This window comes from Fusarium sambucinum, chromosome II (assembly GCF_050947815.1).
Source record: "Fusarium sambucinum isolate potato_lamoka chromosome II, whole genome shotgun sequence".
Classification (NCBI taxonomy): domain Eukaryota; kingdom Fungi; phylum Ascomycota; class Sordariomycetes; order Hypocreales; family Nectriaceae; genus Fusarium; species Fusarium sambucinum.
This window is the reverse complement of record NC_139293.1, coordinates 1,799,604-1,818,148: the sequence shown is the minus strand read 5'-3', so window position 1 is coordinate 1,818,148 and position 18,545 is coordinate 1,799,604. Positions and strand designations below refer to the sequence as shown.

General features: G+C 49.2%; 7 protein-coding genes across 7 annotated transcripts; 3 read left to right on the top strand and 4 right to left on the bottom strand.

Annotated features, from left to right (window-relative positions):
* Positions 1-12: 12 nt before the first annotated feature.
* On the bottom strand, positions 13-5,158 carry FSST1_007403 (uncharacterized protein; the record flags this gene model as incomplete). Its single annotated transcript, XM_083224184.1, has 8 exons — positions 13-306; positions 358-740; positions 794-900; positions 957-1,345; positions 1,394-1,736; positions 1,786-2,075; positions 2,122-4,655; positions 4,726-5,158. 8 exons carry the CDS (start codon positions 5,156-5,158, stop codon positions 13-15), a joined length of 4,773 nt encoding a protein of 1,590 aa, XP_083083364.1.
* Positions 5,159-6,115: 957 nt separating this feature from the next.
* Positions 6,116-7,901, bottom strand: FSST1_007402 (Anp1-domain-containing protein; the record flags this gene model as incomplete). Its single annotated transcript, XM_083224182.1, has 5 exons — positions 6,116-6,430; positions 6,484-6,579; positions 6,636-6,955; positions 7,012-7,691; positions 7,789-7,901. The coding sequence occupies 5 exons, from the start codon at positions 7,899-7,901 to the stop codon at positions 6,116-6,118; spliced, it is 1,524 nt and encodes a 507-aa protein (XP_083083363.1).
* A 2,140-nt stretch (positions 7,902-10,041) lies between these two features.
* Positions 10,042-10,966, top strand: FSST1_007401 (exosome non-catalytic core subunit MTR3; the record flags this gene model as incomplete). The annotated part of the gene is made up of 2 exons (XM_083224181.1): positions 10,042-10,159; positions 10,233-10,966. 2 exons carry the CDS (start codon positions 10,042-10,044, stop codon positions 10,964-10,966), a joined length of 852 nt encoding a protein of 283 aa, XP_083083362.1.
* A 1,105-nt stretch (positions 10,967-12,071) lies between these two features.
* Positions 12,072-14,859, top strand: FSST1_007400 (uncharacterized protein; the record flags this gene model as incomplete). The annotated part of the gene is made up of 2 exons (XM_083224180.1): positions 12,072-14,505; positions 14,573-14,859. 2 exons carry the CDS (start codon positions 12,072-12,074, stop codon positions 14,857-14,859), a joined length of 2,721 nt encoding a protein of 906 aa, XP_083083361.1.
* Positions 14,860-15,174: 315 nt separating this feature from the next.
* FSST1_007399 (tRNA-intron endonuclease family protein) lies at positions 15,175-16,035 on the bottom strand (the record flags this gene model as incomplete). The annotated part of the gene is made up of 1 exon (XM_083224179.1): positions 15,175-16,035. The coding sequence occupies one exon, from the start codon at positions 16,033-16,035 to the stop codon at positions 15,175-15,177; it is 861 nt and encodes a 286-aa protein (XP_083083360.1).
* Positions 16,036-16,478: 443 nt separating this feature from the next.
* FSST1_007398 (elongator complex protein 4) lies at positions 16,479-17,668 on the bottom strand (the record flags this gene model as incomplete). The annotated part of the gene is made up of 2 exons (XM_083224178.1): positions 16,479-17,173; positions 17,233-17,668. The coding sequence occupies 2 exons, from the start codon at positions 17,666-17,668 to the stop codon at positions 16,479-16,481; spliced, it is 1,131 nt and encodes a 376-aa protein (XP_083083359.1).
* Positions 17,669-17,980: 312 nt separating this feature from the next.
* Positions 17,981-18,503, top strand: FSST1_007397 (DNA-directed RNA polymerase core subunit RPB8; the record flags this gene model as incomplete). The annotated part of the gene is made up of 2 exons (XM_083224177.1): positions 17,981-18,321; positions 18,398-18,503. 2 exons carry the CDS (start codon positions 17,981-17,983, stop codon positions 18,501-18,503), a joined length of 447 nt encoding a protein of 148 aa, XP_083083358.1.
* Between the last annotated feature and the right edge of the window lie 42 nt (positions 18,504-18,545).

Here is an 18,545-nt window from a genome sequence, read left to right as displayed (position 1 = left end):
ATCGCCCTCCTTTCATGAGTCGTCTGATGATGAAGTTTCTGCATCCTCAGCTGCTTTCTCCTGAATCTCTTCGCCTGCATCCTGAGATTGTGCTGGCGCATCAACAGTCTGCTCATTTGTGTTTTCCTTGCTTGGTGGCTCGTCTAGTGCGAGCTCTCCGCGAAGCTCGGGTAGGAAGCGATCTATACGTTTCCACGTTTCTGACCAAAGCTTCTCCTTTGAGGGATCCTTGTGCGGCGAAACAAGATATCCGCTACTGGCCATGAACAAGAGCACGTTCTTGAGATTCTCACGAACCGCCTCCTCCTGTGATTGGTCAGTACTCGCTCGACTAGGACTGTTTGTTGAATAACTCACAAGGCTATCGCCTTGGCCACTGTTCATAAGGCGGTCCATGATTTCAATGATCTTGATCCAGAGATCCAGCATGCCGTCCCATTCAGATAGCAGTACCATATACTGAAGGAAAACCTTGCAGAGGAGAGAGGCAGACTGCACTCTCATCTCGCTCATTCCATCTCGGTCTGAAAGGAATACTTCAGGCTTGAGAAGCTGGGTTATCAGGGGGAACAGCACCTTTCCAAAAATGGCGGTCCATTCTTTGGGGTCACTGCAAGTCAACTCTGGTGATAGGAGAGACCGTTGGAGAGCGGAAAAGGCAAGCTGTCGCACGTCCCTGCAAGGGTTTGCACATTGCGTCGTCAATGCTTGGAAGATAGGCAACCAGTATGCGGACCAAGCTATAGGACGGTCAGAAACAGGCGCACGATAGTAATTCATGCAATCAACAAACCTTCACTACTTTCAAGCTGAGACTGTTGCATGAGGTGGGGAATCCTGTCTGTCATGTTGTAAAGCATGTTGACTGCCTTCGATCCTCTGTTGACAGCCTCGGGGTTGCTACGAGCAAGAGTTAGCTAAACTGGCACGAAAACGAGGTATTCTCCGGTACTTACAGCTTCTTTTCCTGTTTAGGAGGATTGGATCTCGGCGATCGGGGACTTCGGGGTTGCATCTTAGGTTGACGCGGGCTGGCAGCAGAAGCAAAGTCATTCAAGAGCGAAATCGCCGCTTCGTAGTTATCGGCCATGATGGCTGGGGGCGTTCCGGTGGTTCCCTTCTCCAGGATTTCAAACACCAATGCTGCCGCCTCAGGGCGTTGAGCCAAGGTTCGCAGGATGACCCAAAAGTCAGGAGACGTCATCATCTCGCGTCGTAAGGGGCTAGATTCTTCAATGCAAAGCGAGAGGCCCTGCAGGACCAAGTCTGAGTTCTTGCCCAATGCCTCTTGTGGAAGAGTCGAAATCGTGTGGAGCAAAAAGGGAACGTTCACGAAGTCGTGATCCTGGATTAGGTTAGCATTATATTGCAAGTGCATTGTCGTCAGACTTACATAGCCGATGTTGAGCAGCTTCAAAGCATAGAACGACGCTCGAGAAACCGTGACAGCATGGTATCGCGCGGGGTCTCGGAGGACGCTCTGGAGTGTGTCAAAGACAATTTTGCCCATGCTCTCGATTGACTCGGCATCCTTTGATGCCAACAGCGTACAAAACTCAAGAATGTATGCCACGCTCGGATCATACTCTATGTGCCCTGGTGATCGCGTGTGGCCATTTGTGGGTGGCGCTGGCATACTCTCGTGCTTGACACTAATGACAGTCGTGGTTGAATCCTCAGGCAGTTGATCAACAAGTGTTTCAACAATGAGCTTGGCTACAGACGGGTTCAAATTCCTTGCAAAACGTTAGTTTTCGGTATAGAAAGACCTCCGGGGCTACCCACGCGATGTTTTCGAACACAGCAGGCATATTACATTGCTTGATACAATCAATAGTGCAGAGTGTGCTCTCTAGTTCCTCATCGGATGGTTCGGGGGGGTCATCCGCAGCGTAGCTAGAGATGTATGATGTAAATGCTGAAAAGAAACCGGTATCTGCGTTCCGTGCTCCTCGGTCGATGACTTGTGATGGCGTCTGAAGAGGAATGGATGGCAATGGCAAACTTGGCAGATTGTCTGGAGAGAAAGGTGACATAAGTGAGTTATTAAAAAGGTTGAGCCATATCCGAATCATCTACTTTTGTTAGCAGAACGTTAGGTGACGGGATAAGAATACATACGTATTTCCAACTCCTGTGGATTAGTTCTTCACTGCCAGTGACAACACGGAAGAGCACAAGCGTCGCTAGCTGGGCCCGGAGGTCTCGTCCGAGCTTAACAGCAAGCTCACTAACCATGACACTGCCATCGCCAGCTTGGACTTCAGTGTTCAAAGAGGTGTTGAATTGTGAATCAGTTGCCAAAGTTGACATATGGCTGAGGCAGTAAACGATCTGGTCGAGTGCCTCTGTATTCTTGTATTTCGTAGCAATGCGAGCACACTCGTGGAAGCCAGTGACGATACGGGCGAAGACGGCGTCGTCGGTGGCGGACATGAAGACATAAGACAACGTGGAAACGATGGGCTTCCACGTTGTTGCAAACATGTCGGCATCATAAATGTTTGTATTGGAGATGACAAGGGGACCAGCTGACTCTGTCTTGAGAAGAAGTTCTCTCCAAGCATAGTCGAAAGCATGCTTGTTGTCGTGCTCGTCGGGAAGGATGATCTCGTTCGATTTGATTGACTGGTAGATTGTCTGCAGATACTCGGGTGCAAAGTTCTGGCCATTGTTGGTTCCCCTTAGGTTCCTAGCGAAATCCTCCAGTGTCATGCGTTTTTTTGCCTCCAAGTTTGGGTTGTGCTGGTCAGTGTTCAACAAGATAATGGCGTAGGTCAAGATGTACACCGCATCCTTGTCAGCAACTTCGCCAGTTGAATCATCGGAACAAAACTTTTCAGAGAAAGCTTCCACGATCGTGGCAATCAAAGGCGCCTCTCCGGGCAATCGGAAGGATTCTAGAAATTGGCGCAAAGCCTCGTCCACTCGCTTTCCAGCGAAGTCAAAAAGATTCAAGAAAGCCTCAAGAATTAGTTCATTACCTCGCTTAGAGATAAAGTCACCAAGAACTTTCTTATTAACGCGAGAGGTGCCCTTGAGGAAGTTGGCGACCGCCACAGGATCCGAGGCATCCTTGATGATGCCCTGTGCTTCTAGGTATGCCAGGCCTGCCTTGGGCTTTTCATTGAACTTGCTTGTGCCCTTAATGATGATCTTCTTCTTGCGTCGTTGATCCCTAAGGGTCTCCGGGTCTGGAAAGCCTTCAAGCACGGGGTCTTCTTCAAGACGCTCATCGATAAACTGAATATACCGAAGTAGCGCATCAAGGCAGAGTGGCGGTACACTTGTAGTACTCCACGTTGCAGAGTCGGGAAGAGCGTTTCTGGAGAGTAGACCAATCATGTCTTCACAAAGATCAGCCCGATCGACATCACAATCATAGTTGATAAAGAGCTCAGCCATAAACGTTGGCATTCGCGACAGGACCCCGATACTTTCCACCATGGCCTGGCGAGCATCTGGTTTGCGAGCACCCCCCTCCAAGCCAAGCTTTTGACGGTCCTTGACCGGAACTGGGGTCGCTCGTCCGCTGCTGGGCTGCGAAGATTGCGAAGGCTTCACCAACTTGGGAGTTTGCGGAATACCGGCATAAAGAGAAGGATCGATTCCAGGCTCGCGGGGTATCTCAACTTTAGGGTGGAGGCAAGCAACCAGATATGAAAGGAACAATTCCTGCTGGAGCTTGAGCACTCCACGGCAAGTTGCCAAGAGTGTCCCAGCAACAACAAGAGACTCTTCGAGGAGGGCCATGTTATCCGACCTCACCAGCTGGAACAGATAACAACATAGGCGGTCCTCTGCTATGCCTGCCAGGGCTGGATGTCGAGAGATAAAGGGGCCCGCAACCTCGAGGGCGACATGTATGATTCGCAATGCCATGACTCTCATTGTGTCCGTGTGCGTTCGATCTTGAGGATCCAAAAAGTTTACCAACACCCGTAATAGCTCACGAACAGAAGGCAGAGAGTAAGGTCTAAGGTCGAGGGACTCTATTTCCTCCGTTGGATCGCTTGCAGTGGCCGGGGCTGTTTCCGTGGTGGCTACGGTATCTCTACTCATTCGCTCGGGGTCTGGTGTAGATGTACCAGGGACCTCTAGACTCATCAGTTCCGTAGATAGCCCACCTGTTTCGGGGGCAGGGTTTTCCATCCTAACAGTGTCGAGGTCATCGTCGGCCTGTTGCTCCAGAGTCTCGCCGTCTTCGCCAGCCTCAGTCTCTAGATGCTTGACATCTTCGAATATAATCTGACACATCTTGACCAGCGAAGCTTCAGCAGTGCGACGCAAAACAGGAGAGAATCGTGGCTGCGAGCAGATAGCGAGGCCGCGGCCCATCATGTCGCAAACGCTCTCGTCGCTCAGAATATCTCCTCCGGGCCCGGACATCATGTCTTCCATCAGGTTGAGAATCATCAGAAGAACAACCTCGACCTGGCCCGAGTCACTGATATCGAATTGACAATGTGTGACAGCAACCGAGAGAGACTGCATGGCTAACGCGAATCGCGGCGATTCGGGAGAGATGAAACCGTAAGCCAAAAACTTCCTTAAGGCGCCCAGAGCAAGAATTGTAATCGGGGCAGCGGTACCCTTTGTCTGGATGACATGAAGAAAGGGGGCCAGGATCGTAGGGGCATCGAAAGATCGGATATCTAGAAGCGAAAAAGTCAGCTACAATGATAGATGTATGGAGAAGACTCCGAACGAATTGGTCTACCGTACCTTTCACACCGGCAAGTTCATGCCTCAATTTTCCGAAGCCAGCAATCATGGGGTTGTCTTGCATACTTTTCCCCCTTTGCCCACGTAAACCCCAACGGTTGGTAAGGCCATCATGAGAACCGTCGCCGCTGATGCTGCCCACTGGGCTTTTACTTCGCTCGTGAGGTGAAGGGCTTGGGGGTCCTAACTGAAGAGGGTTGGGACTTCCACCGAGAATGGCTGAAACGGACGAATGAGGTGAGCGCGCATGCTTCTGAATAGCAGACGTTATGGAGATGCACTCCGATATAATCAAAGACAAGGGGTCAACTGCGACAGTGACAGGTCGACTTCGGTATTGCATGCGCGCAGAGAGCGCACGATTCTCGAAACTCGAGACCCCGGATGGTCTAGGACTCTCCATATTCAATGGTTGTTGTTCATCGCGACTCATTGTATCGTAAGCTCGAGATCGTTGTTGCTTTGCGACCGTTCGGCTCGTTCAGACTCGAGGGCGGATAGGGAGGTCCAAATGTTTGTGCAAAAGCAATGGCTGGCGACCTGCTGGGGGAAAAGGGAGAATGAGTTTGTTGGAAGATAAGGCCAGGTCTCGGCCGGGAAATAATCCAACAATCGCTAAGAATTTGTCTGCGAGAAGTTGTGAGGTTGGATGATGGATGAAGTCGCTACGTAGCGTACGGCTAGGTAAGGTACCACTTCCCGACCAAATATCCATCCCGCCCCGAAGCTACATGCTGTCCTCCAGGTGTCGTCCAGCACCTGCACTGATTGGTCAGCGGGCCATCATGATCCATTCAACGGCCCCCCCTGAACGAACAACACACCTTAAAAGATAACCATATTTGATGATTTGATCTCAACAGGTAAAGCATGATTCAATGGAATGGACTCACGGTTTTATTCGCTAAGGCTATAGTGCAGTACCAGACTTCTTTTTACCAGTGCACCCGGTTAGCTAGGCGAGCACCTCACAAGATCGCTAATCTTTTAAGTTCAAAGGCCTCTAGAACTGACACATTAACTTCATCGCCTGTCCAGACTTATTATATACTTTGTTGGCCTTGAGAGATATCATTTAAACTCTGATAAAGATGTACATGATCACAGGGATAGATACATGTTCCCATTGTTACTATGTGTTGATCTGATCCTACGATCACAAATACCAAAGCCTGTGATAGAAGAAAGATTTCCTCATTCTGGAGTTGATAAAAAACAGCCCCTTTCCCAACCTACCAAACGCCAGCTACATGCCAATAAAAGGGGGTTATTGTTGGCTACATCTTCAACTGTAGCTATTGACAGTCATCCGCTCCAGCGGCCAAAGACTCCAGTGACATTCATTCTATTATACAGCAAGTAAAAATCAAGCAGCCGCATTATCAGCATTTTAGGCAGCCTTGGGCACATCCTTTGCGGCTTCTTCGGCCTGCTTAACCTCCTGCTTTGCCACTTGTGGCTTATTTTCGCCCTGTGCTGCATTACCAGGAACATTGTTGACCTGTTGGGCAGGCTGCTCTTTAGGAGGCTGGGCCACAGGTGCGTTATTGACGACAGGTTTTGGTTGAGCTGCCAAGTTTTGCATCTCTTGCTTGTCCTTCTCCCACTCGTTTCTAGTATCACTGTACTCTTCTTTGATCTTTTGCTGGTTCTTCTTCTTTTCTTCTTCTTGTTTCTCGCGGGCAAGTCGCTCTTTCTCCATTTCCTGTACCCGAAGTCAGTATGTAGAAATTAATCTTGAATTTGTAAGACACGAACCTCCATATGACGGATATCATCCACACTAGGCTCATACAAATGCCAGATGACATAATGAGGTAGACCAATAACAGAGTACCCCATTCTCTTGGACATCTATTTGAATCTATTAGCTGTGAACCATAAGCATACCACATGGACAAGATGCTTACCTTGCCGAAACCTTCTGTCTCGGCATGCTTTTCGAAGCTGAAAGCTGGGAAGTGAACTCCAGATCGGAAAACCTTGGCCTTGGCCAAAATGCTGACACCACCAACACCATCAATTTCCATTTCCATATCAGGGTCGCCAAACGGATCACGAAGATAGGCCAAGTGAGGTCTCCATGTGGCATATTCAGCATATCCCTCGACGATGACAGCATCTTCATCAAGAGTGTCGGCGAGAGCCAGAGCCGTTTCGGACTCTTGCCAGGAGTTCAGATCATAGGGTTGTTCACCGCCAAGCCAGTCAGGCAAGGGTCGCCAGACATCTGGTGCAAGGTTAGTATTTAGAAGACAACTTGTAGCACATTGATTCCAAACTTACTTGGAACGATAACGTCCTTGTTATGGCGCATGAGATCTTCCAAGATGGTGAAAGGCGCGGTCTCAACGTCGACGTCGCGCCAATAAACCCAAGAATGATAGGGTCGCAGAGCCGCACTCAGGAGCCAGTTTCGAGCCTGTGCCATCAGCTTTCGGCGACTAGCCTGGGCGGCGAATCCGTGACGGCTTTCGACATCTTGGTTGACCTTCTGACCAAAGTCCTTCTCGATGATAGAGATCTCGCCATAAGGCTGCTTAGGGTCCTCGTCGGCTTGAATAGCCTCCAAACTATCGGAGAGGACCTTGAGAGTGTTGTCCTTTGAGTCGGAGACGAGGAATGCGAGATCGATCAGGTGGTGTGGGTATGTCAGGTTGCGCATGTGGGAAAAAAACATCTCCAAGTGCGCTTCGGCGTCACGAAGCGGCACGCATAGGAGAATACGCTCTTCGCGCTCCCAACCACGAGCGGTACCCTGAACATTAGTCAAGTCGTAATATCGAACCGTCTCGAGCTCGGGAGTGCCACTGGAAGAAAGGAGGCCAAATGAAACCAGGGAAGCCACCGAGCTGGAAGGCCAAAGCCAAAGGCTGAAAATAAACAGGATCACTGCGCAAATACCCAGGCGAGTTAGGAGCTTGTTGCGACGTCTTTGGGCGGGTGTGTAAGCGCGAGGCTGGAATCTAGCAAAGAGGTTGTGTCAGTATCGTTGATCATGAATGTTTGCGCCACAAGTCATATTGGTTTTCGAGAACAGTTTGGGTTTGGAGGAAGCTGTACTTGTGTGGTGAGATATCGAAGGTATTGCCGCGTGGGTAGCCATTCGAAAAGGCGGCAGCGTGGTGCCGGGGCATCATCTTCGAATTGGAACCTGGCAAGTCATAGGAGGGCATTGACGGCTTCGGCGTGGAGTCGCTCCACGGCTCGTTTATTTATTGTGCTCGAAGTCAAGCCTGATTCCAGATACCAGGCAAGTTATCCGTTGTACGATGAAGTCGGACGCAAAAACCAGTGAGCGGGACGCAATTCAATGTCGAAAGGAGATGGTGGTATACGGTCGAGGGTGGGCTAAATGGTAGGTGTCCCCTATCGGTCAAGAACGTGATTGAATGTTGTCGGTTTGTAAAGGAGTGTCTGAATCGTTTTCGGTTCTGATGTTCTTCGTGGAGGTCGCCGCGATAGTTGTATGGTGCTCAAGGGCAAGGTGGCTCCAATGCCGACCAAGTTAACTTGGAGAATACGAAATCTAATGTGCCAGAGCGCTGAAATGCATGTGTTCAGTTACCCTCATCAAGGCAAGGGATGGCCGGTCGCTTTTGATTGGTCTCTTGCGGTCGGCTTGTTCCAGGCTTGGCCTTTTCGAAAGCAACACGATCCACACTTTGAAAGGTCTAAGAATAGGAACCACTACATATCATCCGCCGTCAGATTAAATACGAACAACAAATAGCTCCTGACATCAGAAACTTGTCTCTTGCGGCTTGCCAGGAGTATCGGCAACAAGCGAGCATGGATTAATCTCAAATTGTTCCAGTTCAGCTTATGAATCTATCGCCTACTCCGAACGGCTAAGTGGTGCTAAGTTTGGATTGTCTTGAGCACTTAATGGAAAACGCCACAGGACCCAGTACCAGTTGTATCACTGGTGGCGCTACAGCGAGTCCAGGATTCTTCCTACTTGCAACAGTGGTTGGCGATGTGTTAACCTCTGAAAGGGTCGACTGTTTAGACGTACCTAGTGTACGTAGGAATGTCACATGTCATAAAGACGAAAGGGTTCAAGCTTAGGTGCATGCAAAAAAAAATTATATTTTTCATTATGGGAGAACTAAATATTCATGTCACATCTTACCTTCAATCTTCAAATGATGGAGATCTACACTCGTAAATCTGTATCTATCCGTTAGCCACTGTTCAAAGTCGAGGCTGTAAACGGACGAAGATTATACACGATGCAAAGGAGTTTGCGATAGTTCAGACAAGCCGTTTTTACTCAGTCAGCTCGACCGGCCCTGGATACCGATAACCCAGAACGAGCTACCAGCAGCCCTGACACTGGAGTCTTCATAACACTCCGAAGAGAAACTCCACAACCCATCATCAACCCACAAGGAGTCTAAGGTGCGGGAGGGTGACTTGGCCAAGATGATGTCGTTGAATGGATATAACTTGTTTCATCATGCAAAGCAACTCCTTTGAACTTGCAGCTTCACAATGCACTTACCAAAGATACGTGGGTTGCGTTCGGAATGAGCTGTCGTGGAATCAAAGTTTAGTCTGTTCTGTTTTCATGGTCAGCTTTGTTCAAGTCAAGCATGAAATGTAATAATAAAAATGGAGGGTAAAGATGTATATCAGAGATCTTGGTATGGTATAAAGGAGTCATCACATTGGTTCAGTAGCAGAACTGATTGAAAAGTTTTCTCATCATCGACATCGGAAGGGAATTGTGGAAGAAAAATTTTACTAACCTGGTCCTGATGTGGATATGCGCAATTTCGATGTTTTTTTGAGTAGCAAAAATTTGTGTTTTTCTTGACAAGTTAGCGCTAGTCCATGCGCAATAGCGAGCGAGTTTGAGAAAATAGAGGAATGGGTGAGGCTCAGATGGTAGTGCATGTGTTCAATCGCTCAGGATGTCGCGGGAACAGTGGTGTGAAGGATCATCATTGCAGGGAAAGAATGCTGCTGCGAAAAAACGTACCTTAGGTATAGACAACAGCATCACCCAAGGACCGGTCGACAATTCCAGACGAAGCAACGGGCGAACTTGAAATCGACGAAATTGCAGTCGATTTTGCTTACTGGAAGCTGTTCGTAGGAATGAAGCCAAATCCTTGAGGGTGATGAAGAGGAAAGAGTTTCTGACCTTGAATGCAGATTCACGAAAATTTGAAGTAGAGCCGATGGAGTCGAAGATGACTAATAACATTAGCGCCCCGTTTGATGCATTAGCAAATCCATATCCACTCCAGTTAAAATCCATGCCCTTCAGGTCAATGAAAGATGGTATAGAAAGGGCTGAATCTCAAAATGGCTGACCGACGACGTATTAATGGCCCAGGAGGCAATACTGTGCCTCCTGTTTTCGAGGCCGATGAATCAACCGTCCCAGGACGTACTCGTGCGGCAAATGGTATCAGAGCGCAATGTAAGTTGGCTCAATTCGCCTTCAAACTCACTGGACGAGCCAACCATGAATAAAAAGGCTAATATTTAACCAGATCTCAAGACAGGAGTTACCCCATCTGCCTCTGGCTCGGCATATCTTGAAATTGAATCGCAAGATGCTTCCGGCAGCAAGGGTATGAAACTTACATGTACCGTTCATGGGCCCAGGTCTCTGCCTCGATCAGCACCCTTCTCACCTCACATGGTCCTTTCCACACATGTCAAGTATGCACCTTTCGCGACACGTCAAAGGCGAGGTTATCTCCGCGATTCCAGCGAGCGTGACTTGAGCTCACATCTCGAGGCGGCTCTGCGCGGTGCCATTATTGCAGACCGATGGCCCAAGAGTGGTGTGGATGTAATCGTCACCATCATTGAAGGGGACCAAGCCAGACAGGTAGCTGTCGAACAAGGAAGTGAGGAATGGGACATGATGAATGTGCTGGGTGGTTGTATTACCGTTGCGGCAGCTGCTCTTGCTGATGCAGGCATTGACTGTGTCGACACAGTCTGTGGAGGTGTTGCAGCACTCGTGCCTGGACAAGACAATGGTGAGCCCACCATGGTACTTGATCCAGTTCCTTCGGAGCACTCACAGATTCTCGCTGCTTGCTGCGTGGCGTACCTTCCTGCGCGCGATGAAATCACAAATCTTTGGCTGAAAGGAAGCCTACCTTCGTCTGACGCTAACCTCCACCGAGGCCTTGTTGCTCGAGCAGTACATGCAAGCAAGGGTACCAATCTTGCTATAGTTGCATCTCTCAACGAATCCATTCTCGCGGTCTGAGCGAAGGAACGGGCCAGTCTATAATACAACCAACACGTCTAAAAATTACCCGGCGCTCCATCAAGGCGCCTACAACTCGAGGTACAACGCTGAAAGAACCTCGGCTCATAATATCAACGTTGGCATATTTTAATCACTCCTGGTCAACGGTTTACATCTTGTACTCGAGCAATATATCCTGCGATTACTGGGAACCGCGCCGTTTTATAGGCACCCATACATTCGCCCTCAGCTGCTTCACGTTGGAAAAATGCAGCTTATCTGCAGACATACCCTAGAGCGAGAGGGCGAAGGGATTTGATAGGGACAGTTGCGGAACTTAGAATCATCCTTCAAGCCAAACCCTGAATACAAAATTATGATGATGTCTTAGATCGCTACTGAATTCATACAAATTGAAAGAGTGGATGATTGTGGTTTGACAAGACCATATTTTCAAGTGATTTACAGGTGCTTATACCGAACTAAGCACTCCTGCATTTTTACTCTCATAATTTTACCTACGTAGTTAAACACTCGCAGTCTTTACATGATGTAAATGGTTAAACTTTGAGTGTTTTTACCCTGAGGTTTGGCAGCTTTGGATGAAAGATAAGTTGGTCGTGTTCTGTCGGAGTATATAAACGACCGAGCTACCGCGGAGGTGACAATATGATGGGGCTGTCTTGAACGGTACGGCGGGCGGGTCTTCCAAGACGCGCTAATGCCCGTGAATTCCGCAATTGTGCTTGAACTGACCTTGGAGCGTCAGAAAAGTTGGCTAGTGGAAGCATTAGGGACAAAATAATTAAGCCTTCCAGTGCTGATAAGCACCAGTATCAGGCTGTACATTTCTGACACCCTGTAGTCTGACAAGTGCATCCAAGTTGGCTGCTCCACACTGTTACCGAACCTCGAGGTCAATACAAACAAGGTGCCTTGCTTCATCAACACCACAGACTACAAACCACTACTGGTGACAGGACGCTTCACAATGTCCTCGACGAAGCCGAACTTTCCATCGTAATAACGCTCGACAAACTACATATGCGATTTGCGTCCTTTATTTTGCCTTGACACTTCCTTCCCTCCCAACAGTTTCGCGTCCGATAACCTCCTGAAGGCCATGTCCGGAGACTCCATGCCATCGGCACCAACACCCCTCACCAGCTTCACAACAAATACCGGCCTGAATACCGCCAGCGCGCACGTTTCGTGGTACAATCCTACGGCCTGGAGTTTTAATGTGACACGCTATGCACCTAAATTAGAGGACCTTGTGCGGGCTGGTCCACGACTTGTCAAGAAACTTGGATCTTTTGCATCCATCTCCGATCTCCTCGATACGACTTCCAATAATTCGGATTATCTACCGGCGGCAGCTGGTGCGAGTGCTATACTTGCCGAGGCTGGTCCAACGATTCAAAACATCATGGAACCTGGGCTGGGTACATTCGAGACACCCGGTACTGATACAGCCGCCACTATGCCGATGGGACGTGTGTCGGTCGACAGTGCCCGTAGCTTGGGTAGCATCTTTGGCTATGCTACAAGCAAGTGGGCATTGTGTTGCATTGCTATGGCCGTCATTCTCAACCGAACGCACATATTCGCTGCTACTCGCCGAAGACTACGACTTCGATGGCCTACAAGACTCTTGTTACGCATTGTTCCTATCATTTTACTGGTAGTACAGGCCCGCCAAATTCTTCAGTCTATCCAATGTCAGACTTCTGCCGACTTCTCCGAATTGCGATGGGGCAACGCGAGCAAGAGCTCCGACCTCATGTTCTCGCACAAGAATGCCTTTTTCAATTCATTGTCATCGGCCCTGCTGTTCTCAGCTTCTGATGAGGAGTCTTGTATCGCTGTCCAGATGATACCATCGGATGAATCTGGCTCTGCTCGTAACTTGACTGGGTCGTTGTCTCTCCTCTGGCCTTTGTTCGGAACTTTCTGCCTCAGCCAATTTCTTGAGACCGTCTCTTGTGCTGTACAGGGCCGCCCAGTAGCCCCTGAAACTGGCATGACATTGTTTGAACAATCGTTGGCTTTCGCTGAGGCAGATGCTGCTATTAGCAACCAGCTTGGCTGGAACTTGTTCACCAAGACCACTTCCACTGATGTTCCAGCATCTGGACTTGGAAATGCCATAGCATTGACCCGGTCGATGGTCCTGAAGAGGGTCAACACATCACCGGAGGTACTGCTTGTCGCTTTCCTGTCTTCGATGACACATATTACGAGCCATGTTCTCGGAGTCTTCGGCTTACAAGCCAAGTATCGCTTGATCAGCACGGGATTCTGGGGCATCTGCTTCATGGGCAGTATTGTATGGGCAGGTATCTCCTTCGACCTTGATGACCCATCTTCTCAGAGTCTGCTCCGATTTCCGACCGTTTGTATCATTGGATTCGTACCCCATGTTCTGGTTCTACTCGGCATCGGCATGTGTCTGCTCATCTACGGACTGGCTCTGTTGCTCTCCGCCCTATCTCCGCCCTCGGCATCGGACATGGCTTCGATGTCTTTTCGCCAGCGTCTTATTCATGCCCACGAAAACATGCAAGCGAACGTTTCCCTCTCCTCCGTTCGGATAACCCGGGAAATGGATTTCTATACAGCTTTACTTCGTACCGGATTCAGCGCCATATCTATGGCCAGCGAAGCTGTTTACCTCAACGAGGATAAAGGCGTCAGCCTGAAACGACGTACATGGCTGGAAGAGCAGCGCTTCAAGGAGGCTGAAGAACTGCAAAGAAAACTGATTGTTGGTGGCTTGCCTGACTCGCGATATGATCAGGCCGGCGCTATTGGCCTCATTCCTATAAAAGGAGGGCCAACGATTGCTTCCAATGGATATGCTCGCGAACGCGCTGCTCAGAAGATTCCGAAAGGACGCGGCGAGCGCAATATTCGTGCGGGTATTGGGGCATCTGAAAGGAGTTCCCGTTGGCTCATGGCCCTTGACTTTCTACTGAGCATCAACAAACTTGTTGCAAGGATCAGCGCCAAGTGCCTACTGTGGTGTCTCGCGGTCATTAGAATTCGATATCAGCCCGCTTGGCTCCTTTCGCTCGCACAGCACCCAAAACGTATGGAAAGCAAAGACAAACGAAAAAGCAAAAGCTCCGTTCCGATACAAGCGCCGCCGAGTGGACCATCTTTTTACGGTGACGGAGCTATACCGAAGGAGACTTCGTCCGATATAGAAGCAGAATTCAGACGTACACGCAGCGTCGAAGACGAGGACTCTTTTGATGAAGCGCTGTACAAGTATTGGGTCAAGAATGGGTGGTGGGGATCTGGTGACACCAGCGGCGATTTCGAACCAAACTCAGACGATGACTTTGATACCACAAGTGTGATCTCTCTGTCGACCGTTGGTGGAGCATTTGATGACTACCAAGCTTGGGAATCAGATGAGGAGAACAATGATGGTCAACGAACACCTACCCAGCGATCTCCTCATATGACCCGCGAGAGTACACCTTTCCATGACACTCCCATGCAGATAGCCGACCTAGCGCGTCTTCTTCACCCCACAAATCCTGAAGAGCGTGAGGAAGCTTTGACATTGTCTGCTCATCTACAAAGTGATGGCATCATGACACGCGCCAAATACAGGCGCATGGAGCAACTGCAACGTACTCGGGTCCTCGCAGCACCAGGGTCTAGTCTGTTACAGCCAAGAATTGACACCATCCAGCCGGGCCGCAATAGCAAATTGGATCTGGATGAAGAGGAGCGTCTTTTGGAACAACTGCTGCTCTCCCGACGACAGGCATCTACAACAAGGCTTACGGAAACGCCATGGGAGGATGGAGGGTCGGGGCTCGGTAGCGAAGGACCACAATGCGTGGTATGCCAAAGCTCACCGAGAACCATTATTGTTTGGCCTTGTCGCTGTTTGAGTCTGTGCGACGATTGCCGCGTCTCTCTTGCTATGAATAACTTTGACAAGTGCGTCTGCTGTCGCCGAGAGGTCGTCAGCTTTAGCCGTGTGTTTGTCCCTTAGCCTGGAACTCGCAAATGACATCGGGCTCAGGCTTAACAGAGAACGGATGCCTCGTGGAGAAGTCAGGGAGCATCAGTTGAACATGACGCATATCGTTTTTTCTTTTGGAGTTGGAAGTACATTTGTATCAATCATGAAAGGCTCGAGTTGCACGGATGGAACCAGTCATTTGCTTAGGATACGTACGTAGTCTTGATATTTATTGAAGCATTTACATAGCAGCCCATTCAATACTGAAGGTTCTCATCCTTCCATCGTCAACCGACTCGTCTGTCTGTGGCTGCTGCCCTCCGATAAGGTACGCTTTCTTCACGGCGGTAGCAAGACGCCCTCCTGCTACGATATCCAAGATAGGGATCTCTTCATCCCAATCATATTGATTTGCCATAAAATGAGCGTGAAATCGGAGTGGATCACCAGGGTAGACGCTGTACTTGGCACCGAAACGTAGACCAGGAGTCATATAATAGCCAGACGTTAGGAGAAAGCCACATAAAGGGCCTTGTGTAGGGTTAGTAGCCTGGTGTACCCTTTCGGCCTCGGGTGAGATTAAAGGCCCACTAGACGCAGGGGTAACACCCAGAGATCTGATAGCAGATTCCTGTTGACGTGAAGTTGGTTCAGGCTTGTCACTTGCAAAGATTGCATCCTCGTCAGTATTGCTGGGAGGTGCTTGGCGGCGAGATTTGCCGTGCTTTTCTGCCACTTCGGCAGCTCTCTTGGCATCCTTCTCAGCAAAAACATGCTGGGCTGTCTGCTTTCGTGTTTTAAGCGAATCGAGATACAGCCTCCTTGCCTCGGTGTTGGGATTCTGCAGCACAGCCTGGTGTGCAGCTACGTCGTCTACTAAATAAGCCACCTTCTTCCGCAACAGCGCTTCAGCCTCCTCCGGGCGGAGTTCGATGGGTAGCCCAAGAAAGATATTTTGAGTTGGCTGCTGAGGCGCCGTTCCAGTGAGAGTGCCGTTGATGTTCTCGCTCCGCCGCAGGAAACCAGCAGCTTCCGAGTCGAAAACAAGGTATCGCCCAGCGATCTTGGAAATCCGAACAGAATGAGACTCTGAAGAAGCCATTGTATCTATCAAGCAACGCGAGTTAGCGGAAGCTCCAACTTGAGTTTGCAAATTGAAATGAAGTAGTGAGAGGAACATCATAAGTCGTCTTCGTAATTTTATTATGTGTCGTCATAGAAAATCAGGGGATTGACAGATTAATATGTTTATAATCATAGTGTCCGGTTTGGGGAAGATGTGATAAAAGAGCATTCTTTGCTTACCTTTCAATGTTTGATGTTGATCAAAAGAAAAAAGAGAAGGAAGGTTGGAAGCTGGGAGCTCTTATGAGTGTTGAAATTTTTAGTCAGGTGGGGTCATCTTGTGATGATAAGATAAGGGAGAGGGTCCTCAAGCTTTCGTGGAGTTGAAGTTAACCTCAGGAATGAAGTAACACAAACCCACTCTCCGAAAAAAGATAGACTTGATGCAAGCGACAAAAAGATAATTGTTTCATTTCTGTCTTAGAAATCAAGACTCTCCTTCTTAGGCTCGTTTGGTTTGGCTGCCTTGGTCGGCTCTTCCTCGTCGCCAATTGGTGGAAGACTGAAGGGTGTTATAACCAGCCCGCTAGAACTGCTCAACTTGAAAGACAAGTTCTCTCGATTCCAGGTGCCTTCCAGTCCACCGCCCTTCTCATGAAATACCGGTAGGCTGTGGGCACGGAGGAGCCCCTGTCCTTTGTCCTCGTTGCCAGGCTCTCGAACAACTGGAGCTTGCTGTAACGGTATCAATTCAAGGACTCCGTCAGATAGCAGCTCCATCCAGCGAGTCAATCCCGTTGAACGTGGGAACAGTGTAACAGGAATGGTTACAACAGCTGTAACTTGAGTTGGGAACTGTCGCAGGAGTGCCCTCAAGCCATGAAGGAACTTTAGTATCTCTTTAGGCTGGCTGGCGGCAGAATTATAAAGCGTAGGCGACAGAAGACTGGGCACAACAACCCGATGAACAGTGGAAGGAGGTGAGTTCTTGATCTTGGAGGTCACTTCGGTGACAAATTTTTGGAATGGTGTATGAGTAGGAGAAGCCAAGAGACCTTCAACGGGCAATGCATGTAGCTGGCCTTTGATAGCGCTGTTTTCAAGACGCTTGGTAAGGTCAAAGGTATGGCAAAAAGTGCTTTGTGTCTGGCCGGGACTTGCTAGTCCTTGAGCATCTATCGGCCCATCAGTTGCTGCTTCTCAAAAGATTCAGATAGAGACATGGGGACGATACCTCTAGCTGGAACATTTTGTCGTCCGAGTGTCTCGTAACGCCAAGCAATCTTCATTTTATCGTCTGAGGATGAACTAGACTTGCTCTTCTTGGAGCCTTCCGGGTTACCAAGACCAGGAAGTTCTCTCCTCCAAGCATCGCCAAAGCCCAGTAAATGGACTTGATGTCCTTGCACAAGTCCTTCGGCAGCATAGTACCGTAGAAGCACGCCTCCGAAATCCGTTGTTCCAGTCTCTTCGATGAGCAATGAAGTTCCCATGGGCATTCCAGCATGGCCTGACAAGAGTTGGTCCAAGGATTGCGTACCCGTAGATGTTGTCAATCGCCCATCTAATGGTGACGGTCTTGTTCCTGGCGCAAGAGACTTCTCTTGTCGAGGAGTGGGCGAAGAGGACCCCGGAGTTCCAATGACGACATTACGCTTTCGAAACGACATGATTCCTTTCTCTCATATATATCAAGGGTTGAGTCGTACGTTAACAAAAGAGAAAATGAGAACTTTAAGCTTGCAGTCATTAGGTAGTTAGTTGGGAAGAGATGCCTGTGAGTCTTGTGTGTGGGACCCACCAACAGGTCAAGTTCCATTCGACCCCACCAACTTTTTCCCCGGCTGCATCCAAACATTTTCTCTTGCTCGCGACAATCAACAGCATCTAACAGTAGTTACACACACACGCTCGCTCTATTTCCCCCAATATAACACTATAATCGACTTCACATATTCCAATCCTCTCATAACTCTTTCAAAATGGCTAGCGGAGATGCCACCCTCTTTGAGGAGTCCTTTACCGTAACGGATTACGATCAGTCCAAGTACGATCGTGTCGCACGTATCGATTGCACGTCCGCCGATTCACAGACCGTCATGCAGCTTGACATCAACATTGAGCTGTTCCCATGTGTCCGCGGTGACTCTTTGCACGTTGTTTTGACAACAACACTGGCTCTGGATGGAAGCAAGGAGGAAGAGAAGGGCTGGCGGGACGTTGGTAAGGGCGGTGATGCGCCAGCCACGATTGCCGACCTCTACGACTATGTGTGCCATGGCAAGATCTACAAGTTCGAAGAGACATTCGATGGAAACACCATGTACGTTCACGACCCTAAACCCAAGATTCCCATATTGTTCTACGGGTTGAAGATACTGACTGGTTTCAACCTACAGCAACGCTTACGTCTCGTTCGGTGGTCTGCTCATGTCGCTCCAGGGCCCTGTCAAGAAGTTGACTCCGCTCCGCGTCGACGACGTCTACCTTCTTGTCAAGAAATGATCCGAAGCGCAAATGATACATTTATCTAGACTATAGCTCTTC